Source organism: Salarias fasciatus, chromosome 5 (genome assembly GCF_902148845.1).
Source record: "Salarias fasciatus chromosome 5, fSalaFa1.1, whole genome shotgun sequence".
In the NCBI taxonomy this organism is placed as follows: domain Eukaryota; kingdom Metazoa; phylum Chordata; class Actinopteri; order Blenniiformes; family Blenniidae; genus Salarias; species Salarias fasciatus.
The window spans coordinates 12,988,780-13,004,813 of NC_043749.1; the positions used below are offsets into that span (position 1 = coordinate 12,988,780).

The 16,034-nt window shown below is 41.8% G+C and overlaps 3 protein-coding genes across 6 annotated transcripts; 1 reads left to right on the forward strand and 2 right to left on the reverse strand.

Moving 5' to 3' along the window:
* Positions 1-1,252: 1,252 nt before the first annotated feature.
* On the forward strand, positions 1,253-6,380 carry LOC115388195 (zinc finger protein Eos). Of its 4 annotated transcripts, XM_030091165.1 has the most exons (9): positions 1,310-1,399; positions 2,460-2,517; positions 2,613-2,717; positions 2,977-3,231; positions 3,576-3,743; positions 4,049-4,198; positions 4,452-4,583; positions 4,833-4,973; positions 5,049-6,380. In XM_030091165.1, the coding sequence occupies exons 1-9, from the start codon at positions 1,346-1,348 to the stop codon at positions 5,717-5,719; spliced, it is 1,734 nt and encodes a 577-aa protein (XP_029947025.1). In that variant the 5' UTR covers positions 1,310-1,345; the 3' UTR covers positions 5,720-6,380. The 4 variants fall into 4 exon arrangements, with proteins under 4 accessions (XP_029947024.1, XP_029947025.1, XP_029947022.1 ...); XM_030091164.1 differs by having other exon boundaries at positions 1,253-1,391; positions 4,833-6,380; XM_030091162.1 differs by having other exon boundaries at positions 4,833-6,380.
* Positions 6,381-9,048: 2,668 nt separating this feature from the next.
* Positions 9,049-10,892, reverse strand: LOC115388198 (40S ribosomal protein S26). The gene is made up of 4 exons (XM_030091169.1): positions 10,815-10,892; positions 9,793-9,970; positions 9,568-9,698; positions 9,049-9,139 (listed from the first exon to the last, which is right to left on the reverse strand). The coding sequence occupies exons 1-4, from the start codon at positions 10,890-10,892 to the stop codon at positions 9,104-9,106; spliced, it is 423 nt and encodes a 140-aa protein (XP_029947029.1). The 3' UTR covers positions 9,049-9,103.
* A 2,093-nt stretch (positions 10,893-12,985) lies between these two features.
* On the reverse strand, positions 12,986-15,595 carry fkbp11 (FKBP prolyl isomerase 11). The gene is made up of 6 exons (XM_030091852.1): positions 15,171-15,595; positions 15,015-15,077; positions 13,671-13,758; positions 13,497-13,530; positions 13,330-13,400; positions 12,986-13,227 (listed from the first exon to the last, which is right to left on the reverse strand). The coding sequence occupies exons 1-6, from the start codon at positions 15,267-15,269 to the stop codon at positions 13,019-13,021; spliced, it is 564 nt and encodes a 187-aa protein (XP_029947712.1). The 5' UTR covers positions 15,270-15,595; the 3' UTR covers positions 12,986-13,018.
* Positions 15,596-16,034: the final 439 nt, after the last annotated feature.

The following is a 16,034-nucleotide window of genomic DNA, read 5'->3' on the forward strand; positions in this document are numbered from 1 at the left end:
TTTTGTGAACATAGCTGATTTTCAGCTTTAGTGTTATCATAACTATTACATTTCCAGTAAACTCCCATTTACCTAATAATTCCTGAACTTACTCAGCTGTAATGACAGCAGCATGAAGAACGTGTGACTCTTGGTAACATTAACATCAGCCCGTTTACACTGCCTGTGATGCATTAAATGAGCTTACTTTTAAATGGCCAATGTTGGTCTGAGCTATGTTGTTGTTGCTTCATCTTGTTGCCATTTGCTTATGAATCCATTTCTTTAAAGAACCAGTAACATCCAGATCGTAATGACACCTGACTAGATACTGTTACTATTACTTTGTGGTGTACATATTACTTAGATTTTCAGAGCTGGACAGAATCAAGAATTCCCATGGTGTCAGTAAAATATTTCTACGGGGTATCTGATCTAAACATATCCCATGTTATTTACTTGATGCTTTCAGTAACTGGTAAAGTAACTACCCATATGTTGAAAGGAGTAACAAGTAACTTCATTCAGGTTGTCGACAGTTTTTCAATAGCCTGCACAACATCACAAATGGCTTTACAAAATGACAATTCCAGACAATGGTTTGAGGTTGAAAAAAATAACATGGAACATACCAAACAATATTAAGAAAAAAAAATCGGTAAAAATCAATAAGTAAGTTTATCAGTGAATCAAATATTATGTAGATTTGATGTAAATGCAGCACCTTCAATATAAGAAAATCAGATCACAACGTGATTGACTCATATTTCCACTAAAATGTGTGATGTATTTGCAACTGTGAAATGCTGAAGAAAAACTATCTCTACTTTTTAATGAAGTAACACAGGACCGTAAAATAGACTATTTATTGTAAACTATGTTACTGGTCTGACTGCACAGAAATCAATGATTTCAAATAAACATTTTTGACATTAACAAAAGCTAGGCTACAAAGGTAAGCCTTGAATTTGCTTTCAAAAACATCAGTGACTCAACAGGGGACACAGCATGAAACAATGGTTTGCAACACAAAGAGGCATGATCAAAACAAACACTTGAAACACTGAAAATATTCAAAGAAAACTGCAGACAATACTGTAAATACAGCCACAACATTAATTTACTGCATAATGTGGTTATACTTGTTCAAGCTGTTTTCCATCTTTTTTCTTACTTTGTATTGAAACATATTATTTAATTGCTATCTTAGACATACATATTCATCCTCCTTGTTTCTGTACGTTGATTGTTTCTGTTCTCTTCACTTTGCCAACATTTTAAAGAGACTGAGGTTTTGGTGGTAACCCGGAAGTGATTGGGAACAGGGGTAAACCCTGCCGGGGATGTGGCCGTCATAAACAGGCAGATGAGAATACAGAATAACCCCACTGAAACGGCCCTGACAGGGACAGGTAATTCTGTGAGTACCGGGGAACCGGTCCCTTTTAAGAGGACTTAATGTTGTCTGTCTCCGTCTTGCTGTTTTCTTTTTTTTCAAGTAAGCTGTAAGGCGTCGCATACCGAAGGCTAGCATACTAACTGCTAGCTGGCTAGTAATAGCATTTTGGGTGGCGGTGGCTGCCATAGCAACCGTTCAGGAAACATTGGCTGAAGCGCGAGCCAGCTACGATAGTTAGGCCAACGATTGTTTGTGATGCTAATCCTGAAGACGACGGTGATGACATTTTAAAATGCAATTTAGCGACAGTTCATAAATTCATACACAAACCAAGCGTCATGACACACATTACCGAGTTGTGACTTTGCCTCTTACTTTCCAGATTAGGCTATCGATGATAAGTGTTGAAAGGCTGCAGTGTTGAGTTCAGCTAACTTGACCAACGACCATTAGATGGAGAAGGCTAATGTTAGCCACCAAGGCCGTAAACTTGGGTTATCCAAACGATACCGTTATATCAGCCGTAGCAACACTGCCCTTCTCTTCATCCAAGACTAATTATGTTTCACAAGACCTAACGTTGGATTAAACTGATTTAATGCCACTCCAGCAGTGCAGATATGGACAGACTCGATGGATGTTTCTGTGGCTGGTCAAGTTGGAGTGCTAAGTTAGCTGCTAACCACTTCTTTTCTGGTACTTGTAAATTTCCCTTTTCAGATCATTTTCAGCACAGATGTTGCACTGTGTAGTTGATCATTATTGCTTTAGTCCAAATCGTATGACATTACGTGCACAGTGTTAACAAGCCAAATATAACATCTAAGTATTTGTAACGTATAGTTACCTAAGATAAACTTCAGCCAGACTGTTTGACTATTTCTTTACAATATGTTTTGTTTTTGTGATATGAAGTTAACCTTTAACTTGACATACCTCAAATGTTTCTTTTCAATGTGTGATAAAAAAAAGAGTTGGTCTGAGCTTAATGTTAGAATTGTGAAAGCTGTAAATGTTACGTACCAGTGAGTTACTGTATTGAAAAGATAACATGCAATCTATGTTACTAATGTCTTTTCAGTGCTCACCTTGTACGAGTATGGATGGTGATGACTGCAATGGAAGGTCTTACATATCAGGTAGCGCTGTACATTGGCCCACAGAATCCTATTGATCTTTCAAGGTTTGCTGGTTTTTAAAAGAAAGATCTTTTTTGTTTTCTTTTTGAGTGCAGCAAGTGGAGATTCTTCAATGGAAAGAGACTTCTCTGGAGCCCTTGGCGGGCCAACAGTGAGCACCCCAAACAGCAAAGAGAACTCTCCTAGGCGCTCTCTTAGTGGTCAGTGAGAAATATGTTTGATTTCTACGTGTAATATAAAGATGTGTGTTAGTTTGAAAGTACGATGTTAAATACTTGAGTATTTTGCTGTTTCGCCTGCACTTCTTCCTGCAATAATTACAAGTGTCTGGAGGCCTATTTAGATAGGCAGTTATATGTATCTTTACTTTGGCTCTGTTATCTAGTGACACTAGTTACCAGATTATACTTGATTATTTTACTTATGTCCTTCTTCAATGGTGTTTTTATACCCCTGTAGCCAACTCCATTAAAATTGAGCTGTACAGTGATGAGGACCCAGGTCGCAGCACTGAAGATGAAAGAGGGGAGCGGGTAGAGGAAGGGGCTGGAGATCCGGGATCCGAGGCTGTTGGAGGCTACAGGGAGCTCAGCAACCCTGATGCGATGCCAGCTGGAGCCACCAGACTACCAAATGGAAAACTCAAGTGTGACATCTGTGGAATGATCTGCATTGGGCCGAACGTCCTCATGGTGCACAAACGCAGCCATACAGGTGACTACTCTGTTCAGTGAAGTAAAGTGTTCCATATGAAAAGGTAGAGTTGCGTTTTATTTGTGAAGGTAGGTTATATGTAAAACTATTTTAGATTTTGATACATAACTGAAGCATAGGCGAGCATTTTATGGATGCATTTGATGAATACCAATGTGTATTGGATGGATGCTTTGTTTCAGTTGTAATATGTGAGGAGAACATTTTGAAGTAGGAGGCCATTGCTGTATGTTATAAACCTTTATTGAAGATTCGCAATGCCTTAATGTACTTCAACTTGATCAAATTTGAAGATGTGTTAGACTGACATAGAAGCTAAGTTGACAGGTTTGATCTATCCACAGGTGAGCGACCATTTCAGTGTAATCAGTGTGGTGCCTCCTTCACACAAAAAGGCAACTTGCTCCGACATATCAAGCTGCACTCAGGAGAGAAGCCCTTTAAATGTCCATTCTGCAGCTATGCCTGTCGAAGACGAGATGCTCTCACCGGCCATCTTCGCACTCATGCAGGTAGGACCGGGTCAAGTGTGATGAGTCGGTTTTAATTTTATCACAAATATCACACACAATTAACATTAAAATGGAACTGGTGGCCGGGAGGTTAGAGAGGCAGGATTGATTCCCTCTGCTGGGCTCAAGATTCAGCTTCACACCAAAACAGAAGACAGTACATGACATGTGGAAACATCATGAAAGACAGTATGAGAATCGTGTGTTGTGGTGAAGCCAACATTGGTGCTTGCTTTTGGTAATATGAATTGCAGCATCTACAGCTAATGATCATGACTAATAATGATTTTCCACTGTGTTTCCAGTGTCATCTCCAACTGTTGGGAAGCCCTATAAATGCAGTTATTGTGGCCGTAGTTACAAACAGCAGAGCACCCTGGAGGAGCACCGTGAGCGCTGCCATAGTTACCTGCAGAGTCTGGAGTCACAGCAACCAACCGGTGCACACAGTTCAGGTATGTGCTATCTGACGTTCATCCAAAGACATGTTAGAAGCAGACACTTATTCACACAACAGCTTCACGGTGTTACATTTCCATCAACCGCCAAATAGAATTTGGCAGAAAGCAGACAATAGAACCTCCCAGTCATAATATCTGGTATGTACAAAAGATGGTTTAGATCCTGAAGTAATCTGAGCATAGGACAGAAGTTCTGTCTGGGTAAATCCAATAAACCCCAAAATAACAGTTTGTTTGTACTCTGCAGGAGAGGAGATGAGAGAGCTAGAGTTTATACCAGACTCTCTACAGCAGCCCTCCTCAGACAAGATGACATTTATCGATCGGCTCTCCAACAACATCACCAAACGCAAGAGATCCACACCCCAAAAATTTGTAGGTGAGCATTTGGTCTCAGTGTGGATGGTTTGAAGAAACTCATTAAGCAGGATTCATTGCCTAAAACAAGATATCACGTGCCTTCAGAGGATTTGTTTTTTTAAAGAATTGACTACCAGGTTTTAGGTTTTAATAATAAATTGTAATCTCAAAAAAAAAAAGTTGACAGGCTGTAACATTTCTGGATTAAACTTTGCCATTAATTTCCTTTGTACAATATTGTAGGATTGCGTCTTGTTCTGTGTTGCAGGGCAGAAGCACATGCGCCTCAATCTTGCAGATGCATCTTACGAGCTCGCTGCTGGTCCTGAGAAAGATGGCGACATGCACACAGGGGACCTCGACGCCCCTCACTTCCCCGGTCTGGGTGGAGAATACGCAGGTGTGGCAGGTAATGGTGGAGGCGGGGTGTCAGACACACTGAGGCCCATACACCTTCCTACCGCTCATCCCTCATGTCTGTCAGAACTCAGGCCAATCCACGGCTCCGCTCATGCTCCTAATGCTCTGGGCCCGAGGTTGGACTGCACAGGGACAGGAGGCGGACCTGGGGTCGTGGGTGTTGGGGGGAGGGAGGCCGCAGAGGGTCACGAGGACCTTCCCGCCGGTCGAAGTCACGCGCCATCGCCCAGCAACGGCTGCCAGGATTCTACGGACACGGAAAGCATGGCAGATGAGCCATGCAACAGCACTGCTCTAACTCTGACCCTGCACAGTAACAACGGCCACCACCTCCTCCACTCCAACAATCACAACCCGGCGCCGCCTCCCATCATGCACCACAGGAGCCGGGACAGACACAGCCCCAGCCACGCCAAAGACAGAGAGATGGAAAGAGATGACAGAGGCCACTCCGCCCTCCCGCCTCCCGCCCTGGCCCCAACGCCCAGCTCGCCCACAGCACCCTCCTCTACCTCAAGGGAGGCGTTCCGAGTCGTCGACGGCGAGGGACGGGCCGTGCGATCTTTCCGGTGCGAGCACTGCCGCGTGCTCTTCTTAGATCACGTCATGTTTACCATCCACATGGGCTGCCATGGATTCCGCCAGCCTTTCGAGTGCAACATTTGTGGCCACCGCAGCCAGGACCGCTACGAATTTTCCTCACACATCGTCCGCGGAGAGCACATGCTTGACTGACGGGACTGACGAACCGCTTCACCTAAAGCTCTTTTTGTTTTTGACCTGACACACGGACCTGGCTGGGTTTGGTCTGCACAGGCGTTGAAGTGGTCAATGATGTCATGAAACTGATACTATTTCAAACAGGCACTGGCACGGTCAGCACGGAAACCCTGAAATACACATTTCTAACATTATAACAGTGGTCCTTTTTACTTTCGATGCACTTTTGGAAAAAAAATGCATTTCCTTTTAAATGTGTTGTAGAATAGATGAAGAGCCAATGCACTTTTTCATTCGCGGACGTGCCTTGCTCCAAAATTGACTTTTTGACATGATGCACAAATTATAAGACAAATCTGTCCAAACATGAAAGCGTTTCTCTTGTGTGCACTTTAACAGAAAACTAATTATGACATTTTTAGCTTGCCTATGAGTGATTCTGTACAGATTTTTATGCCTTGTGATAAAAGCAACTTTTGCGGCTAAATGATATATTTACAAACCTCTTGTCTGGCAGAGTTTGTCCAACTTGAAGGTGAGTCTGCACAAAGGATTGCTTTTTTTTTTTGTTTGTTTTGTTTTTTTTCCCCTCAATGTTATATAGAAGTGCAGACCAAACTCAAAACCCAGGTCCAAGTCAGGCAGACTGTGTTGTGTGACGACTGTCGTTGAATTAGAAAAAAAATGCACTTTGGTCTCTAACGGGGTGGAATGAACAGACCTGGATGTTCGTGCTTTACTGTGAGTGTGTTTGTGTGTGTATGTCTGTGTGGGAGCTCAAGAGTCTGAGGCGTGTTTTTTTGAATAAGTCCAGTTTTAAATGAAGGCCTTTGTGTGTGTGTTTGTGTGTGTGTGAATGCTGTGCTGGGTTGTTGTACGAGTCGTTTTGTTTTTGTTTTGTTTTTTTTCTATGACTGCTTTTGTTGCACTGATACCTGCCAGAAAACTATGATTCTATTAAAGTGTTTTATAGATTACATTAACGACCTGCACATTTCTCTCAATGCACGAGAAAAACTGGTGAAACGTTCTTAATGGGAGAGGGAGGGGGAAGGAGATCACTGCCACACATGTAGAGATTACTGAAGCTACTGAAATCATCCTCAAACTAACCAACTATTCTATTTATGTCATATTTAAGCATAATTTGGGTTCATTTTCATTGGATTGTGCCTTTCTTCACCTTGTTGGCCGCTTTAATTACAGGGGTGCCCAATTTATATTGCAGAACAGATCGGTGAGAGACGCTTAAGATCACTGATGGGATGAATTTCAGTGGTTTTTTTTCTGTCTTAATGATCACAACAATTTAATCATTACTCCAGACTAATCAAAGAGAACATGTGATGGCTCTTGACACATGCTGCTCTGGCATGCAAGTTCAGGATCAAACAGAAATGGACGGTTTTCTTAATTTTTTTTTTTTTTAATTTACCGTAAATATTTCAATCACTCATACTGCAGTAAAATGGAAGGTTTTTTTTATCATAAATATTATTGATTGAGGAGGAGTTGTGCTTTTATCTGTTAAAAACTTTAACATGAACTGTTAAATATTTAATGGCGATTACCAGCACGTTTCTGGATATTTATTTCCATTTTTAACACTTTCAGTATCAATGACAAGTTTGACAAATCTGTAAAAGCACTGACTCGAGCCTTTTACTTTCTCTGCCAGCATATCATAACTGGTATTGTAATTTTTTTTTTCATCTTAATTAATCGCTACTATTCATAAGATATTTGAAAACTAAATTGAGTTTACTTATTCATTTATAACTCTAATTGAATATTTGATATTCCTGCAGTTGACAAATTCTTAGCCCTGTTTGTTTAGCCGTCATATTTTTAAAGGACTGTGTAGATGTGCACAAGCTTAGAATTCTTGTTCTGAAGACAAATGAAAAACAATTTTTAGGTTTGCATGTGTGTGGTTCTGTATAACACCAAATACTTTGTCCCTAGCCGAGCCAAAGAATCATGGTTTCCTACTATTAAGCACTTTTTCCCAGTTACAAAATTAAAACGACAAATTAGCTCAAGGAAGTATATTTGTAGATGAAGCTATCGATAAGGAAAAAGCTGTGGAGTAAAGAAAAAGTTTTTTGATGGCTGTTATTAAGCCTTGTAGATAATTAAATGGTAAAATCTCTTGGTTTTAGAAAATATCTTCAGTTAAAAAAAATGTTTACCTCGCTTTATCTGAGGAAGGACTCGCTATGAGTTGAGGAGAGCCGGCTTTGGTGCACGTTGCAGTTCGAGATTAAAGAGAGGAGTCACTCATGACGCCGATCCAAATACGTGATTCATTTTATCTTGTGATAAAATCAAATGATCTTGCCTTAATGTAAGAAGACTGTTAGATTATGTGGTGGGGACAGAGGGTGGTGTGTGAATTTCAAAATTAACTTTCCTCTGCAGTCTAATAAAATATTTGTGACTTCATTGTCAAGTACAACAATCCTGAGGTCAGTACCGTCAGGACAAAAATGAGCTCCGCTTCATTGTGTATATTGGGATTTGGATCACAGCGAGTTCCCTGTTGGTTTGATTTGCGTGAAGTAAATGTTGCTGTTGTGCCTTTGAAGCTTTTTCTTTCCCCTCCTTTCTTTTTGAGCAGTGGAAATTCTCAATGCTGTGGTGATGCACGTCAAATAAAAGGCTCCATACTAGTTAGGCTTCTTATAAACAATACCAAAATAACCCATGAGTCACAAACCTTGACTGGAACCACTTTGAAAACGTTTGCATTGTAGTGGTCCATCACGACACTGACAATAAAAATGAGGAGCCAAAGAAGAAAAATGTCTAAGTTGACGCAACCCTCAGCTTTCCTGTTGACCTCAACGTGAAATATTGTACAAAAAAGACTTGCTCTGTTCTTGTCCATGATTTGCCTCTGCTGCAGGATCTGTATGTTTGAGTCAGAATTTCAGTATATAGAGAAGGAAACCATGTTTGTGCGCCCGACACTGGCTGGTGATGTGCTTCTGATCCTCATTTGTGGTACTAACGTTTGCTCAAGAAACTCCCAATCACCTGTTCTAGTCTTAAGGACAACCAAATAAATTTTCGTTCAAAACTTTGTGCTAACTTTCAAATACATATTTCTTGCACTGTTTGTTCCTTTCGGTTTGTCTCTTTACTTTTATCCCCCAAATAACTTATATTGCTTTAAATAGCTGCAGAGCCTTTTGTGTATATGTAATTTAGCATTTGCATAATTTGATCTTACACTACTGTAAGTTTTGTACTGTAAGAAAATTGATTCCAAATAAAATACTTGTCCTGCTTTGTCTTTCCTACTACAACAATCAATCACTTCAACACCATTGTTTTTTTTTTGTGTGAAGATTTTTCTTTTTATTTAGCAGATGTACAGCATCTTCAAATTCTGCTTTACATGGGTTTGGGAGGAGCTCTGGGTGCACCAGCCTGGAAAAGGAGGAAAAACAATCGGTTCAGTACATTTGACATTTAATCAAGGGTTTAATCTCCATTAGTTAAGCTGTGTGTGTTAATTGTGAAGAAGGCATAGGGAGAAATACTGGAGAACAAAAGATACGCTTAATTTTAGAACTGAACAAGAACAAAAAAGTGCAAAGGAGATGTAACAGGTAATACTTCTCCCTTTCACAAAAAGAAGCAGCTAAGCCACTGCTAAGACATATTTTTCAATAATCAATCTAATGAAAACCAAAATTCGGTGCTTTGTGTGGCACCAACTAACAGCCTTTTGTGAAAATTGAGTGAAGAACATTTCACCATTAGAAACCATGCTTGTGTTTTTAACACTGCATGTCAGTCATGGCCTCATAATAATGACCCTACTAACGTTAAACAGTATTTTGGAGGATACTCACAGCGGGCCTGAACCTGGGTGGTGGAGTACGGTCCTTCCTGGCCTCACATGAGCGGTTCCTCACCACCTTACTGTGGATCGCACAGCTGACACAGTAGTGCAGCTTCACATAGAGCTTGGGCAGGACATACGCTGCGGAGAGGAGAAAGGTGCAAGTCAGTACGAGCCATCAGGGTAAGAGTGCCAATAACGGTTATGATCAGGAACTTTCGGCGAACTGACTCACAGTCAAAGACACTGGCCTCAGAGATATCTCTCACGGCTGCTGCCTCCACGATGTTCCTAATGACAAACTTCTTGATGGCCTTGTCCTTGGGGACGCAGCGGGCACAGTTGGTGCAGCGGATGGGCTGCACATGCCCACGGCCCTTCTTAGCACGACCGTTATTCCTCCTTTTCTTGGTCTGTGAAACAGAGAGGCCACAGTTAATACATCTTACACACTTAGGTTATTGTTCCTCCAAAGCATCTCTGCATTATATAAAGTACTATTCAATGTGACCCAGTCAATTTTCGGATTGCAACAGTGATGAACTGAAATACAAATACTGTTAGGGTATGAACTTAAGATAGAACCCATCTTCTTGCAGAACAACAGGTCTGAACAATATATCCTGAATGTAAGTAGAGTATTCACTATCCCCGGAGCTCCGAGCTCGTCATTTATGACAAAAAATATCTAGAGGTGCAACCAGATTACCAGTTCTTTGACTGCAGAATTGAGTCGAAACATTTTAATTTTTATTCTCGTCAGAAATGTAAAGGTATTTTTCTTTTTTGCGGAATTCAGTTGAAATTCGTGAATTTCCATTTTGGCTGTCGGGATATGAGCAACTTCTTTTATCAACTGCTTGACATGTTACAGAAAATATTTCACAATTTATCGTGTAACATCGCTGTAGTATAAGCGATCACTACATAAATTACCGAATGAGCTTTTTCTGTTCTCTCCTCACTTTAACAGCGACATAATCACAGCCGGCTCCGCTTCGGTTCTCTCGTTAGCAGCGGCGGCGGTTTCCTTGCTAGCTCTCGCAACACATGCACAAATCGGCTAGCACGCTAACAGCTAGCAACAGGCCACAAGAAATATTTGAACACCTAAGGGACATTCAACACAAACTCCAACCATGACGTCTTTACTATAAGCGTTTATAGCTTCTGGGGAAACTCATCTGTGTTCCAACGACGGACCAAAACACAGTTTATTCTATTTAAGCCACACGGTCGTGCTCGAAACACACTCACCATGTTGCACGGGAAGCTGGGAAAGAGGACCGGAAAAGGAAGTCCAGCGAGAAGTAGTGCACTCTGCTCCGCCCTCATTTCATTTTCAGTGAAAAGATTCTGTTTACTCAAAAATTAACCACTCTTATGTTATTGAAAAAAACAAACAGTTTGTCACACAATCCGAAATGAAAACAACCAAACAACTATTTTAATGGAAACAAATGGAATACGTCCGTTTAACTCGCGGAGGGATATAGGTGCGTTCGTGATATATTAAAGCGTCGCCCGAGTATGCGGAGTTTTCACTCTGTGATAGTCTTGTTGGGTGGAACACTTGGCGGGCAGCGCTGTGCAATAAAACAAACACCAACGTTTTCCAGCCAGTGTTTTAGATACGCTGGTTTCCAAGCTAACTGATGCCTACCTTCGCGTATTAGTGTCCTTGTTGGAAGCTCATTGACGCTTTAAAAAGTTAATAGTTGATTATCGAGTAATGTGAACGAGGGATGTACGGAAAACAGACGTTTTATCTGTCTAATTAAGTCTTAAAGAATGCAGGATTGTACCGTTCTCCACTGATTCCTCAAGTCACATACCAGAGTGAATCAGTACACTACACTACACCACCTGCAACACGTATGGCTGGATCTACATTTAAAGCACTGATTCTTTTTCTCTAATGTTTAAAGTACAGGTAAGGTATATATGCAAAACACACACAGAAGTTTAAAAAAAATGCTTATTTCAACCCCAAATATGAAAAATAGCATTCAACTTATTTATTACTAAGTCTTACACTTTAAACAATAAAATACAGAGCGTCTCCGAGGGCAGGTACATAAATGTACATATTGTGAGGCAGATTAATAATTAATAAGTTTGCCCTTCTGTGTTTTTGTGAATGTGTTATCCTTTATTATTGTTTATCTTTGTTACTGTTAGTGCATGTCGCGTGAGCGCGCACTTAAATGTTATCCGTGTTGTGACATAACTGTTCAGTCTGTTGTTGGTTGTTGTATGGTGCTGATGGTTCCCTGCATGGACGGGCTGATCTGCCGTTCTGTGCCTGAGCCAGACACCACAACCCAACCCAGTCCATGGACGCCGTTGTAAAAGCCTGTTTTTGCCTTGTTTTTCTACCGAAGTAGATAAAGTGTTTGGAAAAGGCGATCCTTGTTGTGCTCACTGCGTCAAACCCACGCACGGCCGGAAGAGGCCACAACACTCCAAGAACCCACAGCACAACAATATTTAGCTTTTTCAATTTAAAGTATCGATAAGCTCCCTGGCAAAAACAAGGAAGCTGTGACTTGGAGGTGCTTTAAACCCCTGAAACTACTTTAAAGGAAGAACGTTTTGGCTCCCTCTAAGATTCTTTTTCACATTGTTGAACAGAAAATTCATTACTTTGGTGAGTTTGAGCCCTTGGTTCCATGGTCAGATACAGAAATTAAAAGTTTGCACTAAATGTACTTGTTTAAGACTAACAATTCCCTCAACATGATTTAATAACAGGAAGTAGCAACACAATTTATAAGACAATCAAGAGAGAAATGGATTGTTGAGTACAGTTTTAAGGTCAAGGTTCAGCAGTTGTGGCAACAGGCCTAAAGGATTTATGTAGGTTCAATAAAGCCACAAAAGATTAAAAAATTACTTTTGAGTCACGGTGCTCAACAGATGAGTTCTAAGTTGGAAATGCTCCAGAATGTAGTCTGTTTGGTTTGATCTTCTGCTTTTCCTCACAGAGAGACCGTCATTTTAATTTGTATCATCAGATGATTTTATCTTTATGTTTCTGGAATATTAGACACACAACATGCTCAATTATTGTTTTGACCAACTTATTTCCTGAATTTCTTCCTTTCACATTTTCTCTTCCTGATGCTCACACTATATGGATTTCTATGTAAAAATCACACTTTGGGCTTCAGATTATATCACAATGTTTCTGCATTGACTTACATTTTCAGTTTTCGTCTAGTTTAACTAAAATTGCATCCTGAAAATCAGTCCCACTAATTTTAAACTACGTATTTTGCACATGACCAGCTCTTAACCCCAAGAAAACTGCTTTCAGACTATATTACTTTGAGAGTAACAACATTCAATGGACCAAACAAAAGTAAGAACACACCTCTAAAAGCCTGTGATGATAATAATAATAAAAAGAGAACACTTAATTTTTTAAAAATTTATTTAAATAGTTCTGTGTCTTGTCCTTATTTCTTCTTGCTCTTCTTATCCTTTGCCTTCTTTTTGTTGGGTTTCTGAGCGTTGGCCTTTTTGTAGAGGTAAAGTCCCACCAGGCCAAGCAGGGTGGGGACGAGGGCCAGACACAGGAGTGGGAACACATCGTTGACCATCTTCTGCCACTGAGTCTGCTGCGTTAGAGAAATCACCTCCACCTCGAACTCGAGGGCAGCATCACCTGCGACAGACGCAGATCACGTTTACAATTAGGGGGAAAACTCAGAATAAAAGGTTCCAAGCGTACACAGTGCATCCCAATTTGTTTTCGTGTTTTACGTACCTGGGATTGTGGGAGGATAACCTTTTTTCCCATATGCAAGATGAGCAGGAATAGTGGCTTTAATTTTCTGCCTGTGTAAAAAAAGACAATATATATCGATATATAATCTCATCAGGTGACAATATCGAAGCTGCCTCTTCACAGAGGAGTCTTTGCGTATCACTTACCCCGCACACACACCAATCAAGCTTTGCTCCAGACCTGATAAGAAAACCACAGAGACCAAGTCAATCAGCGCCGTCCCATCTGCACTACAGCCTGCTTATCAAATATAAGCAAATCAGGATGTCACTGGCGGAGCAACACCGCCTGCACACACTCAGTAACGGTGGTTAAATTACCAGCAATGACTGTCCTCTTCCCCAACTCCACAACAAGAGGATCCCGTGACAGAGATGAGTCGATCACCTTGCCGTCCATCAGCTTCCCCTGGAAAACATCCAACAAGGGATAAGAGATGATGACAAGAAGTAAACACTGATATGTTTCACAGTTTGATTGATTTACTGAGGTCATTTGCAGTCATCTGTAGTCACGGTGCACACCGTGCGAAGAGGAGCTTTACTTTCGCTTTAAAAAACAAAATGAAAATGTGTCTTTATCCATTTTTATAACCGCAGAAGTAAAACGTTTAACCTTGAAAATGCATTTACGAAGGGAATTTATCCAAAATGAGGACAACATTTAAATCATATTAAAAGAATGAAAACGTCTAGTTCATTTATAGCACCATAAAGTTTGACACAGTTACTTTCATGCTCATTGTAAAAGCAAAAAGCCTGTGTTTCAAGTTTGTGCATCTGTTCCTTATGGACCACGTGTATAAATTGTTACCGTGACAAAGCACAGATTCTAATGAGCTTGTAAATAAGCTCTTACTACAACTGTTTCTTCTCTTCATCCCGTCTTTAAGGCATTACCTGCAGTTTGTAAATTAACAACACAACTACTTCTACTAAAGGAGTGGTTTCAAAGTATGGGGAGTGCCTCCCAGGTGAGTGAGTCAGGCTCCCACACCTTCAAAACTCATTTAAATCTCATTTGGTTGTTCTGACATTCTGCCCCTTGACCCTGAACTGAATAAAACACCACAGAACATAAATGGATGGATGATCATAAATCTAAAACACATGTGCTATAACACATGAATCGATCTGCTACTCTGAGGTCCAGTAGAGGCAGAGCCTGGGTCCAGCTGTGAGCACTGCTGCCCAGACATGTGGAGGTGAACAATCTGACTTTACTCTCCACGTGCAGTGGTTCACGGCTTAAATTCAAATGATCCATCTCTCAGTTGTGACTTTAGATGAACATGTGTTGTGAGATGAAGTGTTTGAACGGTTCTCCTCCACTGACAGACACACTGGACTGTTACTGCTGACGTGTTGCACCGCCCTGAGGAAAAGTGGATCCTGATCACACTTCGACCAATCTGACATTCACTCATCCAAAATCTTTGGATCAGAAAGATCAATCTCTCTCTCTCTCTCTCTCTCTCTCTCTCACACACACACACACACACACACACACACACACACACACACACCGGGCTGCACATGCTTCATTCAGACGGTGCCACATAGACAACGAGAGCGCTCGTCATCAGCTGGCACGGTGTGCACACACATCTGTTAAAACACACACCGACACACAGAACCGTGTGTGTGTGTGTGTGTTTGACTCACCGTGTAGTGGATCTGCATCGTGTCTCCCATGCTGGAAACTAGGGAGCAACTTTCGGGTTTCACCTTCGGGTCAGATCAAGAATCTCCTGTTAGGGTTTATGCAGCCCGCGCGTTTCATTTCATTGTCGTGTTTGCGTGCGCGTGCGTCCCTCTCACCAGGGTCTCCACCTGCAGCTCCTCCACCGCATTGTCCTCCTCCTGAGCCAGCCCGCAGGTGAGGGCTGCGAGCACGAGCAGCAGGACGCTGGTCTTCATCGTCAACTTCTGGAGAGGAGCTGCCGTCCAACAACTTCCGCGTCGGCTTCCTCCACGGAGAGGAGAGAGGAGGACTCGGAGAGAGGGGAAGAGAAAAGAGAGAGAGAGGGAGAGAGAGAGAGAAAGGGCCGAGCTGCGGCGTCGACCTCTGCCTCCAAAATGGCTCAGCGCACAGTAGCGCTGATGTGTTGCAATGCCGGGACGATAAGGACTAGTAGGCAGCGCGTGGACGTTGTCCCAACACCTGGGTCTGGCCGGAGAGCAGAGCCCGCCTCACGCATTCCGCCAGCATCCCGTCAGGCGGCCGCTGCTGTGGGTGGGAAGCGGAAGCGGTGCCGCGCGCGGCCGCCGGGGGGCGCTGGTGTGAATGGAGGTGAAGAGGAGGAGGAGGAGGAGGAGCGCCACGTTGCTTCTGCTTCTGCCCTTTTCTGTCTGCCCGGGCCCCACTGAGCAGAAAGCAGATCCCTCTCTCCGTCGTGTTTGTTGGACCGTCACTGCTCAGGAAGCAGGAAACTATGGTTCAGTTTGTAACAAATTATTATCATTAATAACGCAGGTTCTGTGTTTCTGCACTGTTCAGAAATGCACAAGTAAAAGTAAAAGGACTTATCTCAGCAACTGCTCTTTATTTCTTTACTGTGTTTGATACTGTCAGTAGCGGGCATTCTACTCATTTTATCCATAAATATCTCAGATTGTAGCATATTTCTCAGGAAAACAACAAATGAGATTAGATTAAAATGCATTCATCTGTCGATATAGAGC